Source organism: Neolamprologus brichardi, chromosome 9 (assembly GCF_056152115.1).
Source record: "Neolamprologus brichardi isolate AB-2024 chromosome 9, ASM5615211v1, whole genome shotgun sequence".
In the NCBI taxonomy this organism is placed as follows: domain Eukaryota; kingdom Metazoa; phylum Chordata; class Actinopteri; order Cichliformes; family Cichlidae; genus Neolamprologus; species Neolamprologus brichardi.
Genome location: NC_142112.1, coordinates 3,697,038 through 3,724,252, shown reverse-complemented (window position 1 = coordinate 3,724,252; position 27,215 = coordinate 3,697,038). Strand labels below are relative to the sequence as shown.

At 43.5% G+C, this 27,215-nt stretch overlaps 1 protein-coding gene across 9 annotated transcripts in view; it reads left to right on the top strand.

Moving 5' to 3' along the window:
- Window positions 1-27,215, top strand: part of LOC102790489 (uncharacterized) — a 120,205-nt gene that overhangs the window by 53,541 nt on the left and 39,449 nt on the right. For 8 of the 9 annotated variants that reach the window (XM_087845831.1, XM_087845822.1, XM_087845824.1 and 5 more), the window contains 4 exons: window positions 4,475-4,588; window positions 5,537-5,623; window positions 8,446-8,634; window positions 17,286-18,758. In XM_087845831.1, the coding sequence (XP_087701957.1) occupies window positions 4,475-4,588; window positions 5,537-5,623; window positions 8,446-8,634; window positions 17,286-18,758 (1,863 nt within the window). The remainder of the gene's footprint in view (window positions 1-4,474; window positions 4,589-5,536; window positions 5,624-8,445; window positions 8,635-17,285; window positions 18,759-27,215) is intronic. The other variant, XM_087845825.1, reaches the window with a different exon arrangement.

The window sequence follows — 27,215 nt, the reverse complement described above, 5'->3', positions numbered from 1 at the left end:
GCTATGGGGCATATATGGTATCACTCTTGGCTGGAAGCAGCTTAAACAATGGAAAAAACACAAACTTTGTCCAAAAACCTCTCATGTTTAACTGTTTTCCACTTTTTCTTTGGTCATTTTAGCCTTTTTGTCCAGGGTGAAGGGAGTATCTGCCATCAAACAAGAAGACAGCCGCATGTAGCTATGATGGTGTTTGCTAGTTCACCTTACATGCATTAATGTAATAACGTGGTTAGCCTACTCAACGTAAATTACACACGAACAACATTAAGCTACTCACGCAGAGAAGAACGGCTGCTGCTGCATCATCATCCTCATCATTTCTGCTACACTGGCAGGGCTAGGGGCCAGGACTCTCCTCTTCGGGTTTTTGGGGGATGTTGCTAACTCCGGGTCCGATAACAGGCACCACACCTGCAGTAGATGTGCTCGGTGTGAGGTCTCGCAGCAAGCTATCAAATACGGCGCATTTCTCGGCTTTAAAAAAAACGCTATGCGTCGCCAGGTGTTTCATCGGATTCGAGGTGTTACCTCCTTTGACAGTATCACAGTATCAGCTTAAAGCACTTGTTGCAGCTGCTGAGTTTGCATCTTTTGCTGTGAAGTACAGCCAGACTTTTGACCGCTTCGCCTTGGGCGTTTTTAATCTGTAGCTCTGCTCTAAAAGAACGTACGTACCTGGACCCGCCTACTATCCTCGGAAACGTAAAATGATTGGCTAGAATCTAAAGTGTATCACAGCTCAGGAAAGAAAAAGCACCGAAATGTGCGCTGCTTTTTGATCTGGTTACTACCGTTTATGTCAGAACCGGTGCCATCATGGCACCGGATACCGGTACCCATCCCTATTAATGAGTATGTGTGTTAAACTGGCACCAGCCTGCTGTTTTCCCAAACAAACATTAGAGCTAACAGGTGCATTTCCATTTCACTTCAGATAGCCAAACAACCCTGCTGTGTTAACATAAAACTCATTGTTGCAGCCAGGTACAAAAGTGACCCCCTGAGACTTCCTCCTTAAATCCAGCTTCACAGAGTTACATATATGACAGTTTTTGAATTAAATGATCAAATTAAACTCATACATTTACTGTTTTATGTCCACTTTAAAAAATAAGCCTTACATGACAGCTTATGCTGTAAGACTGGAACTGGAGTGGAACTGGTTTCCCCTCCTTTTTAAATCAATCCAGCACCTCACCCAATATCAATTTCAGCGTGAGCCGCATCCAGATGCTATGTGAAAGATGAAATGACGACATTTGAACATTTGCAGAATTTTATGGTTCAGAAAAAGCAGGTTTGCAGTTCTGAGCTTCCATTTAATCCACTTTTACATGAAAACATTGCTGCTTTCAGATGTGTCACACATTTGATCCATTTCACTTCCTTATTGGTTTCTTTTTTTATTTAACAGATGCAGACACATTGGTTAACATTCAACTCTAGACAAATGTTAGAAAGCCAAACGCTAGCCTGTTACCATCAAATGTGGTGAGACCTGTGATACCACAAGAAAACACGAGTCTGCTAACACTTCTTTAAAAATAACACACAACAGAAGTTTTCGAAATCGGAGGTTCCCCAAAGTTTAAACTTTGCATTACAAAGTTAGCAATGCTCAAACAAAATCAGAGCTCAGTGTTGCCCTGTAGGGAGACAGTTAAAGGTCAAGCAGTCATGATGAGTGTTGACACTGTAATGAGCGTCCTATTGCGCACTGACTCACCTGCTAGGAGCTGTTCAAATTGGCGCACACACTTACCTGCGCTCGCTCGTGCTGCTTCACAGTCGGTCTCCGTCCCTCTTTCAGGCTGAGCAGTTCACCATCGCTACATTAAACACAACAGCACAAATCCAGCATGAAATCTTCCCCTGTGGACTGAACTGAACTACTCAAAATTTAGCTAAAAGACCTGAGGTGCAAAAACATCCACCAAGCCCAGATCCCATTGTTTCACACAAGAGTGAACACTTAAGTGCAAATTTCAGCCCCGTGGACGCTGTATCTGCTGTGACGCAGATAGTATGTGCAGACGACTTCAGAGTGGATTAAAAGTCTAATATTGAAATGAAACTTTCTGCAGATATCTGTGAACGTGCCAAGATCGGTACAAGGAAATGAGGCATGAAAGATCAGCATGTTGTAGGCAGAAGTAATTACATTGTAAGTAATTTTAAGTAGCACGCTAGTCGTTTTAAATTAGCACGGGAAAGGAGACCAAAAATATAGTGTAAGTGGTTTAAAGTTTGCAGAAAAAGAATCAATATTTCCCATCTTCATTGTAAGTAGTTGGACAGCCGGCAGTATTGTGGAGTGGCTTAACTTTGACTAACTTCCTGGTATTTTACGGGAAAGGATGTGCTGCTTTCCAAAGTTATGCTAGTTGAAAGAGGAGAACAGTCACATTCATATTGGTAACATAATTTGAATAATAGAACATCCAGCCATCATGCACATCAGCATAATTGATCCAAAAAGGCAAGTTTAACCCAGAGGCTTTGGGAACATGAGAGTCCTGTTAGGCTTCAGGATTCAGCGTCTTTACATCCAACACATTCGTGCTCCTGAAGCGTAACACGCTACGCCATGTGACAAATTGCTGGTATGTTACACTTTCCGGTCACCCACCAACGCATTCGGAAGCAGGAGCAAACATGAGAACCGTTTGGACTAAATCTACACATGTACATTTATTTTCCTCTCATCATGAATCACTTTGGAAAACACTCTAACACCATTAAGAGTGCGGTTAAGGTCGGGAATGGTCTCGGGGGTCATTCAGCCTTCAGATAGTTCCAGCAAGTCTTTAGCAGGCAGTTAGAGTGTCTGCTGATGACGTGCAGACTTTTAAAAACTGTGCTGCTACAGCTCTATGGCGCGGCTAGCATATGTCGCTAACTCCACGAGCCGCCAGTGCTGCATAAAAATAGAAAAATAAATGTTCCATGGCGCGATTGGACTAGTGGGCTGTATTATGAACTGTTCCCAATGTAGCTGTGCAATTTATGTAATTTGTTTCTTTTCTTTTTTACAGTTATTTTATGGGTGGGTGTAAGGTCGATGCTGGATTATTGAACGCTGTAAGCCCACATGTATGAACTCTGACTGGAAGTGAAGCGTGCAGAGAGCACGGTTACAAAGGCTTCTGACTGGCTCTGTCTGCTAGTACAACTTCTACTGTTGCCTTAGAGATGTTTTCTTTGAGTGATGGGCGCCCAGCAGACAGTATGGTGTTTCTAATAATAGCACAGAATCAGAGCGAATTGAAAAATATTTGACATATCTTCCTAATCTTCTTTATCGAGCGGTGGTTCGTGTACTGATAAGGGAGCAAGGTTCCATACTGTGCACTTCAGGCTCCTGCTGGTTTCAGCACCTTGGACAGAGCAGTAGAAATATGTGCCTGTAGCCTGTGATCTCATTGGTGCGACAGAGGGACCGACCCAATCCAGCCTGAGCTCGAGCACCAGTGTTTTTGAGCGAACGGTGACCCTGCCGACGGAATGTTTTCCTGTCGAGACAGACGACGTGCACCCCGCCACGGCCCCCGTGCACGTCTGATATATGAAAGCTTTTTTGACTTTGGGTGGCGTCCTGTCTGTTCGCCTCACCGTCACCCTCTGTGGACACAGCTAGGAGAGGGTTGCCCACGGTGTATCCCTCCTTCTCTCCAGCTACTCCCCTCCCTCCATTACTCCCCTTCCTCAGTCCCTTCCCGTTTCTTCTATTCCCGTTTGTCTGCTCTTTTACGCTTTTACGCTCGCTCATCCTAGAAATCCTCTTTTCTGCTTTTCTTATCTCTTCTCACTGAAACTTCTGATCAATTCCTGATGGCAGCCTGCCTTTCCCGGCTCGTCCTTATTCCGTAGACTCTTTCCGTTTTCACCTCTCGCACCCAAACAATCAGTTGGAGGTCTGGGACTTGTTGGACAAGCGTGGAAGGATGATTGCAGGGTTAGAGAGGAAAGGAGAGGCAGTGTGAGGGGAGGCGCTAGCCGGCAGGGCCCGGGACCTGAACTAGACAGACAGTGAAACGTCACCACACCAAAGCCAGACTCTGACTGTGTGTGTCTGTGTGTTTGTGTGTCTGTGTGTGGTGATTTTGTGTGTGTATGTGGGGGTTCACAGTGTTAGTAGCTCACAGCCAGCTGAGGCTGCAGTGGAGACAGACAGAGGCACTGAGCAGCACATAGCAAACACCACTGATTGTTGGTTGTGTAGCACTGGGATATCTGCTTTTGGAGGAAATTTAGCAGGTGAGCGTACAGTTGTGTGTCCGTGTGCGTCTTTCTTTCGTGCAACAGAACCCTCTGTGCAACTGTGTATATTTTGGCAATGCCTGTTGTATTTGTGTAATGTGTATGTCAGCATGTTTGTGTGGTTTTGGTAGCCTTGTGTCATTAAAATGACGACATTAGAGCATCAGCGAGGTGAGTGAACTAACATTCAGCATCTGTGTCGCGGCTGCAGGTAGTAAACTGACCTCGGGGGGACAGACGGCGGCGTCGCACCCGGAGCCGCAGGGGGAGGTGCGGCCACACTCGCTTGACCAGCAGCAGGCCTCGGCTTCAGACTTCTTATCAGGTACAGAGTTTCTTAACTTGTTATCACTGATTCATGACATCTTTTGGACCTTCTGTGGTCACAGTGGGACATTTTCAGGAAATGATGTCGTTTTTGACTTGGATCAGAAAAACTGGACTGGACCAGTGCTCGAGTCTGACTTTGTAGCTTCCAAACCAGTGACTGCCCCATATCCAAACCATCTCAAGGTTTCTGTGTCTCAGAATCAGCTCTAGATAGAATTTGGGCATCGCATACACACACAAAGCAAGTGTGTCACTAACTGGAGGATTTAAGAAAACTGACATTGAATATATGTATAAATATTTATATATAAATTGTTGATTAAAATGTTTGCATCAGTTGTTCTCTGTGATTTCCAAAAAGCTTCTCACGCTGGCTGATGCTCGCCTGAGCGCGTCTTAAAGGCGCTCGGGCCCAGAGAAGCAGCGCGGTTGGAGCTTCACGTTACTTTGCTTTGCGTGGTGGAGCAGCCTCAGAGTGTCGCCACCACGTTTCCAAACCCATGCAGCTTATTCCCTATTGTTTTTTGTCTTTGTCCAATGTAGATACAAATGATGTGGTAAAAACCTAAATTACTGTATAAATGTAGTTTAAATGTTTCCATTTTAAAGTAAATTTTACTCTTAAAAGATGCAACGGGCCTGAGAGGCTCAGCCTTTGTGGGCCACTCCTTTTATTCCCACTCGTGTTTCTGTTTAAAGTATTTCTAGCATCATACCAACACAGAGCAGCATAGACTGTATGTAGAATAGAAATAATGATTTGTATCTGCTCTCCTCTTTGCTGTCTGCCCTCACGTCACACCTTTTCAATCGTTAATGCTGTCACGCCCAGTGGCGCCTCCACTCACTCGACTTCTCTTCTATATATTTGCGTCTCATTGCTCTCTCTCTTCTCTTGTCTTCTCTTCACCTTTTCCATCGCTCCCTCCTTCCCTGCTGCCAGTCTCCGTGGCAAGTTATTCTAATCCTCTGGGCTTTCAGACCAGCCCTGCACAAAAGATGGATGCTAACCTGATGGGAGCGTTTTCAGGTATCCTCCCAATATTTCCTTCTAACAGAATCACAGATGTGAGTGCTGTTGTGACAGCAGTACTGAGATATTAACTGTGTGTGTGTGTGTAGCGGTGGCCGGGTGGCTCGCCATCCCGCGCTGATCAGGGCTGATCGCGGGGGAAAAAACTTGACCTAAACAAGGTCAAAAACATAAATTATCATTCACAGAAGAAAGTGAAACAGCATTCTACTGCTGTGACAAAATAAATCCATAAATAACAAAGTCAAGTAATTAATGCCATGTTTCATACAACAATCAATAAACCATCATCTCTTATAATGAATTTCATTCAAAAGACTGTTATAGAAAAACATTCTCATGGGTCCCATCAAAGTATATCAGCAATAAAGCTAATAAACATTATCCAAAGTTAATCAAATATATTTACAAAACCCATTTAATCACAGGTGTTGCGCAACAGACTCAATAATATAAATGGAATTTAACTCAATGCAAAATCTCATAGGCCGTTTTGGCATTTCATCAGAAAAGTAACAAAAAACATCCAAAACGGACAAAACTACAAAAATCAAATCACTCGTTCAACTCTAGATACGTTAAGTCAACATTCGGCCATAGTGGGATAAACAAAAACAACAATATTCAATAAATAAAACTAGTAATTGCACTTACTGTCGCTAGCCTAGCATTAGCTTACCGGCGTTTTAGAATGCGCGACCGCGGCTCCGCATTTTCATTAATTGTGACAAAACTAAACAAACAAATAAGTCACCGTTGAGTCGATTGTGAGGTGGTGTAAAGATGAATGAATCGGCCGGGTTATTGCACGCTGTCAACTGGTATGCAGTGTAAAATTAGTCAATAAAGGGACTAGCGGAAGTGGGGTCAGAAGTTACCGTGGTTACATGTGCGTGCGTGTGCGTGTGTGAGATATGTTGCTTATCATGACTCAGCAACACTGTCTGATAGGGTCTGTGTCACACAGAGGGCTCACTCATGCATGGAGAGTCTGCCACACATGATGAAGTGCTGCGTTGTGTCTGCAGCTTTGTTATTGTCAAATATTGTCATATTTCAGAATATGAACATTGTTATTATCTATTGTGTATATTTAAAGTCAGGGCTTTGTATTCTGTGTGCATATGTGGATTTTGAGGTGTTTACAGTATCAAATATTGTGTTAACCTCAGAGCAGCCGAGTAGCACTGAAGCACTCCCGACCTCTCTGTGCAGACACGGGGCTTTCTGCAGAGACTGTCAGTTAGCTCCTTCTTCAGAACCAGGTCAATTTTTATCTTTGCGTCACAGAAGAAACATTTGAGAGTTCAACATTTTAATCCTCGTGACCATTTATTGTGCGGAGCTTTCTCCGGTCATGGACGGCTACTCCAGTGTTTACTCTGGTTTTGCTCCAGTTTAGGTCATTCCTCCTTTTCCAGGCTTCATCTGCATTTTGCATGACTAATTATCATGTATGACAGTACTATTATTAAATATATGTTCTGGGCTAAAGTCACTGCCTTCACATCCTGTTGATGGCTTCTTAAAATGTTGGCGGTATAGTAGCTACAGCATCATATCCTAAGTATCTGTAAGAGTATTTCTTTCACAGCTGACGGCTGAGCAGCCAACACGATAACTCAAGCAGGAAGTCACCTGAGAAACTCAAATTGATACCATATTAAAATTTGTTGGGATCTCAGTGATTTTCCTTCTTTGGCTTTGCTAACATGCTCTCACAGCGAGTGCTCTGTTTAGCTTCACATTAAACTCAAACACTCTTTGACATGATTTGGATTTCATAGTTGAATCGATTACTACCAAAGCAAAGTCCCCGAGGCAGCAACCAACCCTGAGCACTGACATGTCCTGTTCCAGTCAGTAAGAGACGTTTGAATAGCTGCATTTGGTCTTTTGGTGTTTCTCAGTGGAAGAAGTTGTAAAACTTACAGTTAACAAGTCCAACGTCTGGAGTCTTTGTTGGGTCAGTGTTTGACACCACTGGTGAACAGACTTTGATTTGGACCTGTTTTGTTGGTGTATTTGATTTCAGCATTGAGGGAACTCAAACACGTGACTTTCATTATATATATATTTCCATTATTATAATATCAGCGCTGAAGCTCTGCCTGCTGGCCTGCCAGAACAATCACTGTGCTCAGTTTCTGCAAACACACCTTAGCCTTCATCACTGTGGGTGATTACAGCTCATTAATTTCCTTCCTCATTAAAAATGCGACTTCCAACCAGGAACTTTGCCCCAGAAGAGCCAATAGTTGTCCTCGCTGATGAATTGCATTTGTGGACGTGACCCTTGTTGGTTGCATGCAGAGCTTTAGCCGTCACTGGCTTGGTATCTGCTGGTAGTTTGCAGAGTGACACACTCACAGTGTGAGCTATAAGGCTGAGTTATGCCTTTCACCACGCCAGCCTCTGCAGAGCCAGCTCTCATTGTTGTCTTAATGAGACCTGTCGTCTCTGGGCCACCAAAACACCCTGCAGGCTTGGACACACACACACACACACACACACACACACACACACACACACACACACACACTCTCACCTATACCAGTACAGCTGACACGTGCATCAGTGAGTTACTCTCTGGACTAATTTCCACCAGTTTGGGACTCATGCAGGTGAAGAGTCTCATGACCACGTTCATGACCTCATCTCTCACACATGTATATTCAGGCCCCTCCCCTCTACGACTGCATTCAGGTTGTATGTGGTGTTTTCTTTGACCTTCTTACTGTTTCTTCCTCTTCTCTTCATGTCATAGTGAGTGTCGGTGCAGAGAAGGTTTACCTGTTTGTCTGCTTTCTTTTCCGTAGGTTTCTCCCAGCCTGGAGGGATTGGGATGAACGTGGAGGTGGGAGCTGCACCCCTTCCAGCAGAAAAGCCTCCAAGTATTGCCGATCCTCAGATTCTCACACCTCCAGCGGGATCAGTCGCCCCTAAGGAGCACAGCCCCATGCTGCCCGAGCCACAAGCTCCTCGCAGCCCTTTGGATGTATCAGCAGGTAAGACTCGTGCATTGAACTCACACCACAGTGTTTTCCTTCAACGCCAGTTTTTGTTTTGTAATCTAAACTAAAGCACAAGGTAACTTTAGTTTCAGCTTCTCCAAATCGCTCGTCTACGGATCAGCGCCTTTGAATTTCCTGTGCATTTAAAATTCGCTCAAACTGTGTCGATTTTTCTTGTTTTCCCTTAAATGAAGTCAAAGCTTGAAGTGAGAACAGATTAAGAGTGTTGTTGCATGTGTGTTGCGGCTGAAACAGTGCATTTGATTGACTTTGAGTTTTAAATAAATGGCTTGTAGCAAAGGGAACCTTTGCACTCTCACCTGCAATGATTTTTGAAACACACATACTTTTATGATGTGGACAAAAACACAACTGGAAATGACCAAATCAGTGAACTGTTGAACCTTTTGTGTCTAAGAGCACGTCCTCATAATGTAGGTGTGTGTATATCTTCTTCCAATCCCTGCACCACAATAACTGCTCAGTTTGGAAGCAGTGTTTCCTGTTATGCTTGCACTCGTCACTCGTGCTGCACATGTTGGTGTAGCAGAAAGGAGGTCAGTGTGCAGGTCAGTGATCTCTGTGTTGCACAAAGACACGCTCAGCTGTCTGCGTCCTTGATTGATTGATTGATTTCAACATGTGAACAATATACAAGTACATTTAGAAAAGAAAATAAGAAAAAAAAAATTTACAAATTGCATACAAAAAACAACGTTCTGATTAATTTACATGTTGAAAGGGAAGAAGTAAACACTTATTTAATCCCACCCCTTTGCCATAAATTATCAGTTAATATTTAGTCAGCTTCCTTACTGATATAATTTGTAATAAAAACAGTGAACAGATTTCTGATATACTATAATATCACATCATGAGTTGTTTTTGTTTGTTTGTTTGTTTTTAAATAGAGACATTCACTTAATTTAAATATTTTCCTTTTCTTTATAGTTCGAGAAGATCATATTTTTATAACTCTTTTTGAACAGTTTTATGTTTGGACGTTGCTTTAATTCCATATTCAGACTGTTCCATAGTTTCACTCCATGAACAGAAACACAAAAGCTTTTTCTTGTAGTACGTACCTTCATTGTTTTGAAGTTACAAAAACCCCTTAAATTATAACTTCCTTCTTTCAAAAAAAACATACTCTGAATATTACCTGGCAGTTGCTTTGAATAGAATTTGTGCTGTCCACTCTTTACAACGTTGGACCGGCCGATCGCAGACTCTGCTGCTCCCCAGGTCAGTGTGCGTGCCATCCTAGAGAAGCAGAGTTTTACTTGTTGTCTTGCTGTGGCTTGTGTCACTTGACAGAGCTGTGCTAAAATGCACAAAAGCGTCACAGCAGCCGAGGCCTCAACCTGTCAGCTGTTAATCAGTCTGCAGACTCATTGTGACTAGAATAGATCAGCTAACAGGGCTTGTTCTTCTCACACCCCAAGATTGAAGGTTTGTGTATGTCAGGAGAAGCTACAGGAGTGAAAACTTGTCATGCGCCGCGTCGCGCGTGCACAAAAGGATCCAAACGCAGACTCAAGCGCTAGCAGAAAATGACAATTTATTATAACAACAAACGACCCGGGAAAACCAAAGGAGCAAAACGAGGAACTAAAAAACCCGGGGAAACAATGACGCGAGGAAGCCGGAATCGGGACCGTGGGAGGCTGCAACAGAAAGGGGGGAAGATTACTAGGGAGCCGGGAAGCGGAGGAAACACATCAAAACTGAGTTAGACGAATTGGCTTACGATTAGAGCGGGACCGTGGGAGCTCGGGAGGGAAGTCCGTGAGAAGGAAATCCGTGGAGATAGTGGATGGGCCGGGTGATCCAGAGCAGGAGGACAGGCAGGTGGCAGACGCTGAACGCCGGATCGAAACTAGACACAAGTAGGCAGATTTAACGCAGCTCCAACAAGATATGAATGCAACGCTTTCGCGGGAGTCTAGTTACCACAGAGACGTGATTAACGGACTGGCGTGGAGCATCCGTCAGCGCCGGGTTAAGTAGCTCTTCAGGTAATCACCCCGATGGAGAGCAGGTGTGCCGGTGATGGCCCAGCCTGGGGGTGTGGCTACCCGCGCATCACACATTCCACACACAGGACCACGGACCATGACAAAACAAATGTGATGTCCTGTACACACAGAGCCTCCAGAAGTGGTTGGCTATGTTTAAGAATGTCTGTCATTCCTAAAACGTTTGTGTTCAACCCTTGAATTAAAGCTAGATGTCTGCAGATTGTTTTAAAGTTCACTCTGCTGAATCCAGACACAAAGCTACAAAAAATGTCCTTGTCCAAAACTTTATGGATCTAACTGTAAATCCCCAAACAGTCTCAAATAGCAGGAGCAGGAAACAAACACTAAGCGTGGGTAAAAATCCTGAAGGATCAGCAAAATTCCTAGTAAGGAAAAGTCTTACGTTGGGTAGGAGAAGCATAATGCAGCGTCGTGTCTTTGCTGTTCAGATGGACTTAGTGAAAACAGCTCCATGTAGACTTATAGGCTGAACCTTTAAATCTAGTAGAACCCCAACGATGTGTGTCTGCAGTCTTCTGATACTGAGGCTTGATCTCAGAGTATCCACACACACACACAGTCTTCAAACTACAGTTTCTTTCTTTCTTTCTCCAAACACTCACTCAGATTTCATGATGCTCAGAAAGTGTAGTTAATGCAGACGAGTCACATAATAATAATAATAATAATAATAATAAAATATTCCATCAGTATTGGTGTCAGTAGTTTTCTTAATCATCATTATTGACAAATGTTTTTGGATAATTGTAAAAAATTCATTCGAGTCAGAAACAAAACCAACAAACAGGCTCCTAAAGAGGAAGGAGGAGCCTATTGATCACGTGCCTCATCACATGAGGTGTGAAAAGGGGCGTGGTCATTATCAGCAGAGGTTTCCAGTGAAAACATTGTGAGAACTTGCCTCACCCTATCATGTGACCTACTCAGATCACCTGGCTCAAGATGTGAGTGGGCGTTAAGGCATCTGGGACGGGACCATCGATGTTGTGGGGTCCTGATTACTCCAGGTTTGTGTTTCAGAGGGTGGTGGGAGTCAAAGAGGAGGTACTGGTCCGTGTGTGTGGGGGCTTCAGGTAAACTTCAGTGCTGAGGTTTCTATTCACCTCAGTGTCCATCCATCTTCCTCCACTTATCCGTGCCCGGGTTGCGGGGGCAGCAACCCAAGCAGACCAGCACACAATGCACCTGATTCCTGTGGCGCCTCCTGTAGGTGTGGGCCTGCAGGAGGATTGGCCCATGTCCCTTTTTCGGGCCCCATCGATTAAGGCCCATCCACCAGACACTCACCCTCGGGCACCCTCTCCGGTCCTGGCTCCAGGGCGGGGCCCCAGTAACCCTATCCCAGTGAGGTGACTGGTCCCTTGGTGTTCTGCTCGTAGGGGTTTTCTGAATGGCTCTTTGTCTCGTCCCTCACCCAGGACCAATTTGCCATGGGAGTTTAGACCAGCAGTGCACCTCCCCTTGTCAGGGACGACTCTCTCACTAGAGCTTAAATACCTGAAGAACTGAAGAAGCTTCTCTTATTGGAGGTGAAAAGTCTTCAAGATAAAGTCCAGCCGCTTTTCTACAGCTGCCCATTGAAGTGTGTGTTTTATGTCTGCCTGTGGAGCACTCGGTAACACAGAGTGACTCAACATTGCAGCAAACCCTAGCCCCCTCCCTCTTAAAGATCCAGACTGCACATGCTTGAACCTTCGTCTGACTGCCATGACACCAACTGACAGCCCACAGTGCAACAATAAACTGCACTGAGCAGATGTAACAATGTACAAATAATAATCATTCTGGCCCAGTAGACATTTGTATCCCAGAGATGTCCTGAGTCATCATTAAAATACAAAATATCCAAAAAGGCTGAGAAACTGTATGTTAAATACTTTTGTAAGATAATACTTCTGACTTTGCAGCTGCCATTATTGACAAAATGAAGATATATTAGGAAGTACAGAAGAAACTGGGTGTGACATCTTAGAGAGTTCTAGAAATCCTCAGTCACAGCTAAATGAAAGCCAGGATCTGCAACATAAAACTGCTGTGAGATAATGACGCATCAGTCCAGTTGAAAGTTTTTTAGAGTCCCTTATTTAGATGGAGCGGTAGGGTGTCAGCTAAACTTGGCAAACCTTTCTGTTGATCTGCATCCATAAACTGTATGGATAACCACTTTGAAAACAAAACAAACAAACGATAGAATAAAAAAAACATGCACGAATACAGTGGAAGCCCAGATGTCCCAGTTTCCCGCTGGGATTTGAATCTGGCAGCATGAAATTTGTCTTAAAGCTCCATGTGGGCATGCCACGTGATCTGTGTCTACAGTGGCTTGCAAAAGTATTCGCCCCCCTTGAACTTTCCCACATTTTGTCACATTACAGCCACAAACATGAATCAATTTGATTGGAATTCCACGTGAAAGACCAACACAAAGTGGTGCACACGTGAGAAGTGGAATGAAAATCAGACATGATTTAAAACATTTTTTACAAATAAATAACTGCAAAGTGGGGTGTGCGTAATTATTCAGCCCCCTGAGTCGATACTTTGTAGAACCAGCTTTTGCTGCAGTTCCAGCTGCCAGTCTTTTAGGGTCTGTCTCTACCAGCTTTGCACATCTACAGACTGAAATCTTTGCCCATTCTTCTTTGTAAAACAGCTCCAGCTCAGTCAGATTAGATGGGCAGCGTTTGTGAACAGCAGTTTTCAGATCTTGCCACAGATTCTCGATTGGATTCAGATCTGGACTTTGACTGGGCCGTTCTGACACATGGATATGTTTTGTTTTAAACCATTGCTGCCCCGGCTTTATGTTCAGGGTCGTTGTCCTGCTGGAAGCTGAACCTCCGCCCCAGTCTCAAGTCTTTTGCAGACTCCAAGAGGTTTTCTTCCAAGGTTGCCCTGTATTTGGCTCCATCCATCTTCCCATCAACTCTGACCAGCTTCCCTGTCCCTGCTGAAGAGAAGCCCCCCCAGAGCATGATGCTGCCACCACCATATCTGACAGTGGGGATGGTGTGTTCAGAGTGATGTGCAGTGTTAGTTTTCCACACATAGCGTTTTGCATTTTGGTCTCATCTGACCAGAGCAGCTTCTTCACATGTTTGCTGTGTCCCCCACATGTTTGCTGTGTCCCCCACATGTTTGCTGTGTCCCCCACATGTTTGCTGTGTCCCCCACATGCTTGCTGTGTCCCCCACATGTTTGCTGTGTCCCCCACATGTTTGCTGTGTCCCCCACATGTTTGCTGTGTCCCCCACATGGCTTGTGGCAAACTGCAAACAGGACTTCTTATGGTTTTCTGTTAACAATGGCTTTCTTCTTACCACTCTTCCATAAAGGCCAACTTTGTGCAGTGCACGACTAATAGTTGTCCTGTGGACAGATTCCCCCACCTGAGCTGTAGATCTCTGCAGCTCGTCCAGAGTCACCATGGGCCTCTTGGCTGCATTTCTGATCAGCTCCTTGTTCGGCCTGTGAGTTTAGGTGGACGGCCTTGTCTTGGTAGGTTCACAGTTGTGCCATACTCCTTCCATTTCTGAATGATGGCTTGAACAGTGCTCCGTGGGATGTTCAAGGCTTGGGAAATCTTTTGGTAGCCTAAGCCTGCTTTAAATTTCTAAGTAACTTTATCCCTGACCTGTCTGCTGTGTTCTTTGGACTTCATGGTGTTGTTGCTCCCAATATTCTCTTAGACAACCTCTGAGGCGTCACAGAGCAGCTGTATTTGTACTGACATTAGATTACACACAGGTGACTCTATTTAGTCATTAGCACTCATCAGGCAACGTCTATGTGCAACTGACTGCACTCAGACCAAAGGGGGCTGAATAATTACGCACACCCCACTTTGCAGTTATTTATTTGTAAAAAATGTTTGGAATCATGTATGATTTTCGTTCCACTTCTCACGTGTTCACCACTTTGTGTTGGTCTTTCACGTGGAATTCCAATACAATTGATTCATGTTTGTGGCTGTAATGTGACAAAATGTGGGAAAGTTCAAGGGGGCCGAATACTTTTGCAAGCCACTGTATTTCTTTTGTAAGTGGTAGGTTTGTTTTGAACAAGAACGTTTTCCAATGTGTGAAGCCAAACTTAAGAAGTGGTGTGTGTTATTTATTCAGGTTTGGAGGGACACATTTTTAAAATCTTGCATGAGGATCGCAGTCACATTATATTTGTAAATCTCACTGTATGCTTGTTGATTCGTAACCCCTTTGAAGCCAATTTCACGTCACATTTTATACTCTGAGATTTCATTTCACTTTTTAATACAGCCCATATTCACACACAGTCATTTTGACTCTATGACTTGAAGTTCTTGCAAACTATTGCACACACACACACGACCCTGACGGATGCATCAGGGTCGTTTAGTTCAGCATCTTGTCAAAAGACATGTGGACATGCGTCCTTTTAATTACTCAATGAGCTGTTTGAGTCACGGCTGCCACTTTTGTACCAGTCATGCTCATTTCATAGCTGAAGTCTGACATCATGAGCATTTTGGAGCCAGCCTAAAGTGGCCGTTGGACAAATTGTAGTTTCTGGCAGTTCAGCGTTGGCGTTTCAGCCGTGGAAGTTTACACTGAGATAATCAATGTTGTTCGCTTCACATATAAGTGTTTTAAATGTTGTGGCTGATATGTGCATGTTGGTACTGCAGGTCAGGAACATTTACAGCTTTTTGTAACATTATCCCACTGTGACAACTTTACATGACACAGTAACAAACTCCATCTCGAGTCCTTTAGAAAACATCCAGAATAACTACAGAGTGACAGTAAATGCACATCCAGTGTTCTGTGATACGTCCCCAGAATAACGAGCCTTTGCAGCACAAACACTGCAGTACTTTCATTTCATTTCTGCTTCCCCTGATACATACAGAGCACAGTTGTGTCATGTGTTTGTTAATATGAAAAATGGCCCTCCAGAGAGCTGCTGTACTATACTGTGTGTGTCCTGACAGCTGCTCCACTTTAGCTGTTCTTCTTCTACCTTTATGTATATACCTGAGATCTAGAACTGGGCCACCCCTCCTCTCAGCGGACGATGTCCCCGCTGCTCTTGTTAGCGCTCCTGTATCGTGCATTCGCCATCCTATCTTTACCGTCTCCCTTCTAGACTGAAATCAGGTTGACTACTGCCATCCATTATAAATGCCCTCTATTACTGAAGCAATGTTAAACTGTGGCACAAAACTAATGGAGTCTGCTTTAGTTACAGTAGAGTGACCTGTGTTTGACCTCCTTTCTGTGGGACCATTAAGCATTCTTCTTGATATTTCTTCCATGTCTTTCTGTGTCTATCATTGTGTGCATGTTGGGCACTTCACTCTAGGTACTACACACTTACATGCACACATTCTCATGTGCCTGCACAAAGCTACGTCGTTTGCTACTAGCTTAATTGTCAGTGTACACAGTGTACTAGTCCTCAAGGCTGCTCTGAGTCAGTCGCCCAAAATTAGCCTTTTGTCTCCATCCTTTAAGTTGCTCATATACTGCATATAAGTGTGTGTGTGTGTATGTTTAATTGTCACTATCCATTTGCTCAGTCAGTATTATATTAGAAGAAATCTTCAGACTATCACGGCTTGGTTTGTATTACTTTATCCGCTCTGTGTTAAAGTTGTATTATTTCCATTTGTAGCTGATTCTTAGACTCTTCATTAATCTTTCACTCGGCCTCTGTGCAGCTCCACATTTCAACCATTGTCTGAAACAAGTTTAACTGTTTAATTCCCCTCCTCTCCTTTAAATCCAACTTCATTCTGGTTGGCTGCCCCTCACAAGCACAAACTTTAACCAGCTACTGGGCGGAGCCTGTGTGCTGCCATGATCATATAAAGACTATTTCCAATCTCTGACATTATAAAGAAACAACTGTGTGAAGCTGAGCATTTGGACTAGTCTGAAACCTTTTTACTTTTTGATTACTTCCAAATAAGCTGACCTTATTATTCAAAACATAATATTGCCAATATGACCACTGTAAGTAAGTAGATCCTCTTAAAGAATATGAGAACATGCACACTCTTTCTTCACTAAAGGGCAACAGAAATGAGGCTATAAAATGTTACGCTGTTTGTGTAATCAGAATCCCAGTCTTCTTTTTGTGATTTATTTGCCTCTGTGTGATATTTCTCTGTCCGTTTTGGTGCACGCTCAATCATCCAGGTAAGGAAATCCCAAAAAGTTGATTCTGTTCATCTGGACGTTTTCCGTGGGAGAAACGTTTCATCCAGTTCACTTCTTCTTCAGCTGAATCCAGATTTCCACTACATTTATGAACAGTACAAATTAGCACCACTGAATGAACAATGGGCTGTGAGGTCAGCTTCGTGATCATTAGTATGAAAATTGTCATGACCATTGATCAACAACCATTGATCAAAGACCATTGATCAATGGCCATGAGTACCTCATGAGATGGTCTTTGCTTTTTCACGTAAATGGCCTCCTTGACCCCCGATTCAAACCAACCCTGAATCAACTTTTTGGGCTTTCTCTGTATTGTTTGTTTTAGACTAAGGGAAAAAAGTTAATATGCACATATCTATCTTTACCAACCTTAAACTATGCCCTCTTCACCCACAACAAGGTGCCTTAGGCTGGCCAGACCAGGCTGGCTGCCTGTCGACAGACCTCCCTTTTACTCCAAGTGTCACCACAGTGATTGCTCGACATGCCAGCCATCTTGCAGCCAGCCCTGAGGACCCACCTGACAGTTGGCCTAGCCGTGAGAGCGCTGCCTATGCTGGAGGCGACGAAAGGGACAGGGATGGATCAGACCGAAAACAAAAGAAGAAGAAGAAAAGACGACAAAAAGATGAGGGATCCTACGAACAACTGGAGAGCAGGGGCCACCCTGAGATGCAAGCACTGGGAGAAAGCACCCGACCAACAGAGGAGTTCTATCATAGGATTGGCCCAAGGAGGGATAAAGCAGAGGGTTGTTGGGAGGAGCAACTTGGGAAGAGTGGAGGCCGAGGGAAGAAGGGGAAGAGCAGGAAGAAGCTTCCAGAGGAGTGGGGAGTGGCAGAACCATTTGTTCCTTCATCTGCTGTGACCTCTAACATTACAGAGGAGGACATGATGGATCTTGGGAGTTCAGCTCTGGACAACCTTGAGGCCTACTTGGCAGATGAAGATTCAAGCCAGAGCCCCTGGAAAAAGGAGGTCTACCCAGATGAAGGCTTGGTATCTTCCCCTCTGTCTCAGGATCTTTTCTCCCCAGGAGCTGCTCCCATTAGCCCACTGGTCCTGAACAGTGAGCTGAAAGCCACAGCAGCTCCGTTTACTATGCCCTCTACCACCAACAGCAAATCACTCGATTCCTTCCCTGTGGCCCCTCCATGTTGTGACCCATTTGATCTCTTGATGGAAACCGAAAATGCAAGTCTGGGCAACAGCAAAGAGGCTATTTCGCCACCTTTTTCTCCAGAGAATGAAGCAGCAGTTGGTAATCTGGTAGACAGTGGCATGTTTGACAACAGCAGTTCTCTCCAGGAATGTTGTGAGCAAGCCACACCTGAGGAAGACACCTCCGCCTTCAGCCCTGCCACCCAGCCAAGCCCAAATTGTTCCCCCGAAGGTGAGGTGTTAGCCTCAGCACCACCTCTCTCGCCGTCTGATGCTTCATGGGTTCTGAACAGCTCAAATATGAGCAGCAACAGCGATTTATTTAATTTTGCTGACATGGGTGTGCTAGGTCATCCTTTACCCTTAGGCCTAAACTTCGACACCCCAAGCCCAGCACCTCTCCGTTCCCCAAAAACTACAGCACAGGAATTCCAAGCCAGAGAGCTCAAAGAAGGCAAATCATCCCCAAAACAATCCAAGAAACCACGCTCTTCATCTTCTTCATCCTCTGTTAAGAGTCCAACCTCCCCAGAAGCTAAAAGGTTCTCTCCAATGGCATCGCCTGTCACCAGCCCCTCTTCCCCTCCATCGTTCTCCCCTCTGGCAGTTCCAGGATCTGGTCTTAATCCTGCAGCTAAGCCCTTCTTTCCCAGCTTTGCCGATCCCATGGAAGAACCAGCTGTGGCCAATCAAGATGTTCCTCTCGTTGAAGGTTGGTTGTAGTCACCCCTGGACAACGTAGAAATACATAAAGTAACTAAAACATGTAGACAAATGGTTGCCATGCATGTTGCAATCCGGCTTGGGTACTTCCCATATTTGAAACTGACGTCCGATATATCTTGAGCAGAACTGATTGCTTGTGTGTATTATATTCATCAGGGGTTATGTCAATCATTACACCCATTTGTTCTTGCATGGATACATTTGTCTAAAGACTTGGCTGAGGCTTGCTGGCTGTTTTTGAGTGACTAACGCATGGATTGAAGTGTTGACCAACAGGGCTGTGGATTGCCTTGACTCTAAAGGGATGTTTGGGTTTCATTGCAGTGGGATCGTATAAGGTATTAATCAGTACTCGAAGTCAGTGTAACTGTAAGCTATATTTAGAGTATTTTCAGGACTCAACACTACTACCAGACACTCTTTATAAGTTTCCTGACGCCTTAGTCTTAACAGCTATAAGTACTTTGACAAAGACAGAGTTGCTCATTTAGCGGGGCCTCATCTTTGATGCTTTAAACACCTACAGTACGTATACGCTTTGCATCTCCTAACTGGGAGGAAGCTGAATATAATACACCGAGTACGAATCAGCACCTTATACAGAACTACTTAAAAGACACTGAAACATCCCTTTTATCTGTAGTATCCTGTTCCCAATGATGCACTGCTGAGGTGTTCTCATGACTAACAGTGTTGCTGTTGACAGGTGTGACACTACTAACCATTCACAGTCTTCCTTCCTAGCAGCACCAGTAGGTATCTTCACCAAATCAAAACGAAACCTGTAATTTTCTCTTCTATCCAGGTCTCTGTTAACCCTGTGATCATTATCCCTTTCCTTTGCATCCAGGGCTTATGGTGTCACTCTGTCTTCTTTTTCCTGCATCCAGTTAACTCTGTTTTCCTCACTACTGTCGCTGCCTGTCTTTGTTGGAAAAATAAATAAAAGCGGGTGTCCTGTTTTTTCACTAAAGGTGTTACGCAATAACAATTCTTACCCCGTCTCCTTGAAGTATAACGGTTCCAAAAGGCCAAACTGTAATTGTTAATTTTGTTGATTTTATTTTCCATGTTCTGTGATGATTGTTGCCTCGGCGGGTTCTCCATCATAGGTAAGTCCTGTTCTAAGTCCTCCTGTGGTTTTGTCTCTCTGTTGTTGTTTTGTGCGGTGTTGTTGAACCACACATTTGGGTGCATCAAATTCGTTAACGGCTGTTGCTTCAACCATAATTGTACGGAGCCCCGCAGGGGACATGGGAGAAAAAAAATTGGGGATCTCGCAAAACAAACTCGGGATCTCGCAAAAGTTTTGCGAAGTCCGCAGAAGTCCGTCTTAATTTTTTTTTTCTCCCATGTCCCCTGCGGGGCTCCGTATAATTGAGGTGTCACCAGTGTGCTGCAGTTAAATAAAAACCACCTTCTCATTCTCAGCTTGAAGTCAGGCTTGTTCTTTTAGGCACTTGGTTTCTGAAACAAGTGGATTTTGCATCATCTTCTGTTGAAGATGAAGGCTGTTAAAATGGAGAGTGTTTTGGCAGCTTATGCACTGTCCTCTTGGCATCATTAGGTCAGGATGTGCAAGGTGCAAAAGTGGGGGTTACTCCATCCTCTTATTGCCAACCTTTATCTATGGTCAAAAGCCTTGGGGCAGGAAAAAATGCGATGGGGCTGCAGATATATGGCGATAATTAGTGGGCAGCATTAGAAGCTGTGGTGTCCCGCAGATATTTAGAATATAGTTGGCACTGAGCTTCAAGCATAGGGTCAAAAAGTTCTGCGAATAGGTCATAAAAATAGAAACCCTTGGTTCGTGTAAATTTGCCCCCTTTCATGATCTAGACTGCTGCTACCTTGCAGCATGATCTGCATGTTTTTAGACAGAAGGCCGGGTATAGATTAGTTTGAGCTCTGAAACTCAACAGATCAAAGCTTTTGGCCAGTTTTCTGTCACATTTTTAATAAAATACTGTATTTGTAGCAGTGTCACTCAGTAACATGTGACTTGAGTTGCCTGGGGATTAGTCCTGCTTGTGGCAGCCAGGAAGTGACTTCTTTTAACGTACCTGGATTTTAGAAAGTGTAACTTTAATAGGGAAAGAGTTTCCAGCCCACTGGGGCAGGCTTGTTTTTACCAGATGAGGAGTTGAAATAAAATGCACTGACGCTGCTGCTTTTGTGTGTGGGTGTGTGCATGCAGCCTCCATGTGTGTTTGTCTCCCATTAAAGTGTATATCTAAATTTAGGCATGAGTGCATGTGTTTGTGTGTGCAAGTTTCTGCTTTCTGAGAGGAGCTAAAGTGTTCTTTGTGTGCTGCTGTGATTTATGGAGATTCAGAGTTGCAGAGGATTCATTTCCTGTCTCTGCCTCCTGTCGGAGGCTGTAATGAGGACTGAAGTAGCCTTCAGCTCGCAACAGGAACAGTACAGTGTTGAACCTAGCTATTAAGCTGCTTTGATCAATGCCTTCCCACCACACACACACACACACACACACACACACACACACACACATTGAAACATTGTGAGTGCTTATTGCGTTCTGTTTGTGTTTCGTTTCATTAGTTGTGTCTGTGTGATATTTGCTTGGTATTCCCGATGCTAGATATCCATATATTTGTGTTGTTGTTTTGAAAGCTTGTAACCAGCATGCACTGCTGAAATGCAAGACAAGTAACAGCATCAGATTAAGCTTGCATGAGTCCCTGTGCATGTATTGGTAGATACGGCTGCGGGTGTGGCGTGCGTGCTCGAGTTATTGCATATACATGAATAAAGCCAGTTTTCTATTTCCAAAAACAGCCGATGGGAAGGTGAGAGTGGGTGATGAGTTTTTGTACTTTATTGTAATCAAAATCACATGATGAAATCGTGTTATAACCCATGAAAAAAAAAACAGTCCATGTGGCTGTTTGTTTGAGATGTGCACAACTCCAGTACACTGTCAAACACCAGGGTTCCCAGCAGGACACAAACAACATTAAGGACTGCCTTAAAGTGAGAAAGTATTCCGATTTGTGTTGCACTTCTTGGACGAAATTGTTCAAGTTGTTCACCTCCTGGATTTGGCAACATGGACGCCTCCGATTTACTCAGCAGTATGAAGTGGTGGTTGAGTCTGCAGCATGCATGAGGCCTTAGAAGCACAGCGAAGCATTAGCAAAGACTTGGAGCCGGCAGTGGTCGCTATGGCTCGTCGGATTACGGCAGTCAAGGAGCTCCACACATTGCCTGGTTAAATCCAGAGAGCTGAAGGAGTTTCAGGACATGAGGAAGATGTACAGGAGCCTATAGCACCACCTCCTCAGCCAGAGGAACAGGGCTGGCATGCCCAACCTTTGTTCCCTGCGAGGAGCTTGGTAGTGAGGAAAGGAAAAAGTAAGAAACTGCTAAACGCAGCAGCCCAGTGAGATTTTCCTCACGAGTGTCCCCAGAATGAGGTTGACTATCGTAACAGGTTGTCATGTCTTTTATTCAGGCCACTGCCTCTACATGTGTTTTTACTGTGGGTGATATGAATGTGGATGTATCAAACAGTAGCTCTAGTAAAGTGCTTTTGCCTGATAATAGCTACACTCATAGCAGCGAGGCATGGCACACAACATCGCTGTACCTGCACAGCTGAGGCCATGACTCTGTAGAGTCTATGAGTATTAGTTATATCAGCTTTTACTGAGCATGTGTGCCGTCATCTCTAAATTTAGGCAATGTTGCCCTTCCAGCTTATTGCATGGAAAAGTAGACTGGCTGAGTAAGGTTGAGCTACATCCTGGTGCCTGTAATGATGTCAGCTGTATAAACCCCAACATGGGGCTGAGTTTTGTTCTTTAGATGAAAATATTGTGGAGTCCTTACTTGTGTAAGACTGAAATGTGCTGAACCAGGTTGGAATGAGAGCTTCATGCTGAGGCCAGAAGGTCTCTAAAGCTAGGGCGGAGTCAGGGAGGCATCAATATGTTCCTCTGTTTAAATATAAGAAAAGCACAAATGCTAATTTAAGTATATGTTTTAAAAGGAATGAAGACACTGTGAGATCTCAATCCCTGGCAAACAAATGGTGAACAAGTTTGTCAATGATTTCTAGAAAGTAATTAAACGAATGAGTGATGTCACAACATCCTCCAGCTAATATTGACGGTGTTAGTGGCGTCCCAGCTTTGGACAGGAAGATGTTACAGTTTCTTTAGAAGAAATTTATGACGCAAATAGAACATTAAAGACAAAAGGCCACGTGGGATGGATCAGATATCTGCTGAACATTTGCTCGTAGAAAACCTCTGCTTGGTTCTTAGTCCACGGGATTCTGCCGCTCAATTCTGTCAGTTATGTTAGCACCCAACATAAAAGACAGAGCTGACCAAATAAACAGCAGGGATAACTATCGGTCTTTGAAAGGACTGTTTTACGTTTTGTCTTGACCTCTGAAAACCAGCTTGTTTTTAAATCTGTGCCTTTGTGTAAATGTTCTCTTGCTATGGACCCTTGTATGTCTTTAACAAAGTGAACTAACTAACCAACGCTGTGGATGTGTTGTTTCCAGTGTGCACACAAAGGCAAAGATTGAGTGCAGCTGGCTATGTCTTCCCTCTTTTTGTAATGAGATCCTTTGTGTGTTTCCAGGGGTGGATCTTTGTCACCAAGAGTGGTATTTAAGTCTTATAAAAAAGATAAGAAGGCATGTGGAGCACAATAAAGAACGAGGAGAAAGATGTTGTAGGATTGCAGAGTAGAGCATGTGGAGTCAGATAAGAAGGATGAAATCAAGAGGACATACGAGAGCAGAGCAGGGACAGAAACAGGAAGGAAAAGAAGGCAGAGGAAGAGGAGGTCCCGGGGTACGGTGTACTGCAACCTCAGTGTATTTCTGTTAAAATTATTTTTATATCTTTTAAGAATTTAATGTATTGACTAGCTGTTCCACTAACTCACATAAACCCGGTTAGCCAAGTATAACCAGCTTTCCAAGAGTCAAAAAGACATTCTGGGCTCGTATAACCTTCTGTTCACTTCAGTTTCTCGGCGATGTAAGAGGAGCCAAAACTTAGGACCTAGTTTCAGATTCCTCTTTTCGATTTTGTTTCCCCACCACCTCCAAGCTTACCTAGAAAAAGTCGAAGCAGGCCAAAATAACTAGGAGGGACATTCAGGCCACATCACAACAACACCTTCCCTCCTCTCCCACCCATCCTCTCTCAGACAGACTGAAAACACAGGTGCCTTCTGGGATAAAGAGCACAAACATACCACTGCTGTGGCTCCCAGCATAGACATGTACAGTACACAAATGACTCATCAAGCTATTTAAAGACAACACTAATCCTCAAAAGGCAGACGGGCAGGCGTAACTATACTGTATCAGCAGTCTATTTTTACCACATAGTGCTTTTCACTGTTGTTTAGCTCTGTTTCGTTAGAGCGCAGGCTGTTAGATGGTAACCCAGAAGGGACATTCGTAGAGTATGGCCCTGTGGACCAGGGTGAGCTAATGTCTTTGGACGGTTTTGGGGGAAGTGTTAGGATTTGCCTCGTTGGCCCCACTGTAGGAGTCGACAGCAAACACTAAGACAAAAAAGCAAGTCACTTCCAGGTTGGTTCATCAACAGATTCCCAAAGAACAGATTTAAACCCCGTGCAGAGATGGCTTCAGGCCACTAGTGTGGGCTGTGCTTCAGATTTAATACAATTTGATATTGGCTTTTTAAAAAGACTCTGCACATCTACTATTCTTGTTTCTGTGACTAAACTAGATTTTTACTATTTTTTTGACAAAGTCAGACATGAATGATACTTTCCAATTAAAATTCATTTGCTTTCACATAAGGCCCTTTTTAGGAATAATGCTAAACTTGCAACTTGAAACAAACTAACTATAGATGTATATCGCAGTAAACTTGCGCAGTAAACGCAATGGATTTTGCACATGTTGCAATTTAAGTACAAAAACACTGGTGAGGGAACAAATACAACATGTTGGTAGCGAAGTCCTGGGCTCACTGTAATGCCACATTTTAGGGAACTTGCAAATGCACTTAGTGAAAGTAAACAGTTTAGCAAGAAAACCAGATTAATGTTGATTTGGTTAGAGTTCAGTCTGAGACCCAAATGCTGATCCATGAATAAAAACTAGATTACATTTTAATGCAATAAAATCGGCATCATTTAACATTTCAGTCACAAATAATAGATACATCCATACAGTCCATCCAACCTTTTTTGTATTTCATATGTAATGATTACCGTATTTTCCACACTATAAGGCACACTTAAAATCCTTTAATTTTCTCAAAAATCAACAGTGCGTCTTACGTATGAATTCTGGTTGTGCTTACTGACCTTTTTGATTTTATGTGGTAAAAATCAGAAATCTGTCAACAATGTTTTAGTACGACTTTGGTAGCTATGAAGCCGCACCGCTTGATGGATTGTTGGAGCATTACGGCTGCCGTAGTCAGGAGCCTCACGGAGGAATCTGGGTCCTAAACTCCGTCGGCTTCAGGTCCCAAAGTCAAACAAACACTGAGAGTTAAAAACTGTCTAAATTATTTCATCTTTAATAAAATGATCAGTGTTGCTGTTTTACCAGGTGTAACAATTAAATTAAATTTAACTGCTAGAAGTTAGCAGGAAGTTAGCTCGCTAGCTTCCACCTAAACATGATATAGCATGTTCTGACTGAGAGATTTCTGAAACATTCAAACGTACAGCTCTGCTGTCACTTCCAACATAAATGAAGACAGAAAACTAAACAGCAGTGACGTTTGTAGGGTTACTGAAGTTGGGCTAGCTGGTAGATAATGATGTGCTAGCGACACAGCTATGTTAGCATAAACACAGTGAAGCTGGAGGATGAACGCTAACTTTTTTCCACTCGATAAAAGTTAACATGAGGGTTCCCGATGGTTAGAGACAAATGCAATCGCATGGCAGGATGCTGTAAACGGACCAAACTTCAGTCAGGAGAACAACTGAGATAATCCATCCACAATACGAGGTTAGTCATTCATATACTGCAACAACATGGGAATAGAGCAGCTGCAGAGAATTCAGCATTAATGAATCAATGTTACGTAAGTGGAGGAAGCAAGAAGAATGAGTTGATTAAAGTTTGAGTTATCTGACTGTTTTGTTTCACTTAATGCGCCTTATGGTCTGAAAAATACGGTACAAGATTACTTGCTTTGCTGCACAGAGATTTATCCATCCCAGAATTCAATTGATTTTTTTTATACAGCGTCAAATCACAACGACAGTCGCCTCAAGGTGCTTTATTTTGTAAGGTAGATCCTACAATAATACATACAGAGAAAAACCCAACAATCACATGACCCCCTATGAGCAAGCACTTTGGCAACAGTGGGAAGGAAAAACTCCCTTTTATGATTGAATAATTATTTCATTCCATGGCCCAATGAACATTTTAAAATATTTCATGTTCATGTTACTAAGAAGGTCAATGTTGTTAATTTAGCAAATCCTTTTTCATTGTTATTGTTTTCATCTGTGGTATCTTCCATAGTATGACATGAGTGTATGCGTCTGTCAAGAGACACGAGAGAAACGTTGACAGGAACGTCTGAATTGGCTTTCCAGTGACACTAAAATTAAATCGGTTCAAATTCTTTAAAGTTACTGAGCAGATCTTGGCCTCTGTCCGTGGTGCTGAACCTCCACGTGGAGGGAGCCAGCTGTCAAGCCTGTGTTCCCTTACCTTCAGCCTGTCAATGCTCCATTACTCAGTGTTATAATTATCCCTTCAGATAAGAGGCACCTTTGTTTCAGAAGTTGTAATTATTTCAGAGGGTTGTGAAATGTAATCTGGAGTTTTTGCTTTGGCCTGACAGAATAACCTTGAACTATATAGAACATATAATTAATGTCTTTTGCTCACTTCCAAAAGTTTTGCGCTTTAAAAAAGTTGACCTGATTTCCAGGGTAACAGAGCCACTTCATGCTTAGCTGGCAGAAAAGTTTTCTTTAAAAAGGCAGGCCTGTATAGGACAGTATGTTATATGTTGGTGTCCAGTTCATTCAGCTTTGCAGGTGACAAATGAGTTTAATGTAGAACGTTGGGATGTTAGTCCTTGAGTGTCTATAAACACTCGTCCTCTCTTTCTAAATGTCGCACTGAACCACATGAGAGTTCTGTGTGTGCTCAACAGCTGCTGAATGCAAAATAAATGTTTAAACAAAAGCATCTGAAAGCCTAAGATTCTCCTGGCAGGCAGGCAGAATTCAGAGAGACTACGAGAAAAGAAAATGACAGGAGACTGACAGATTTAAGATGGAGCATGGTCCAGAAAGACAGGACATGGACAGAGGCAAGGAAAAAGATGGACAGGGAAGCAAATAGGTAAAGAAATACACGAGGTGGATGCAGAAAAGGAGATGTCCTAGAAAGAAAGGCAAATAAACAGCATGTATATAAACAGGTAAATGGGCAGATATG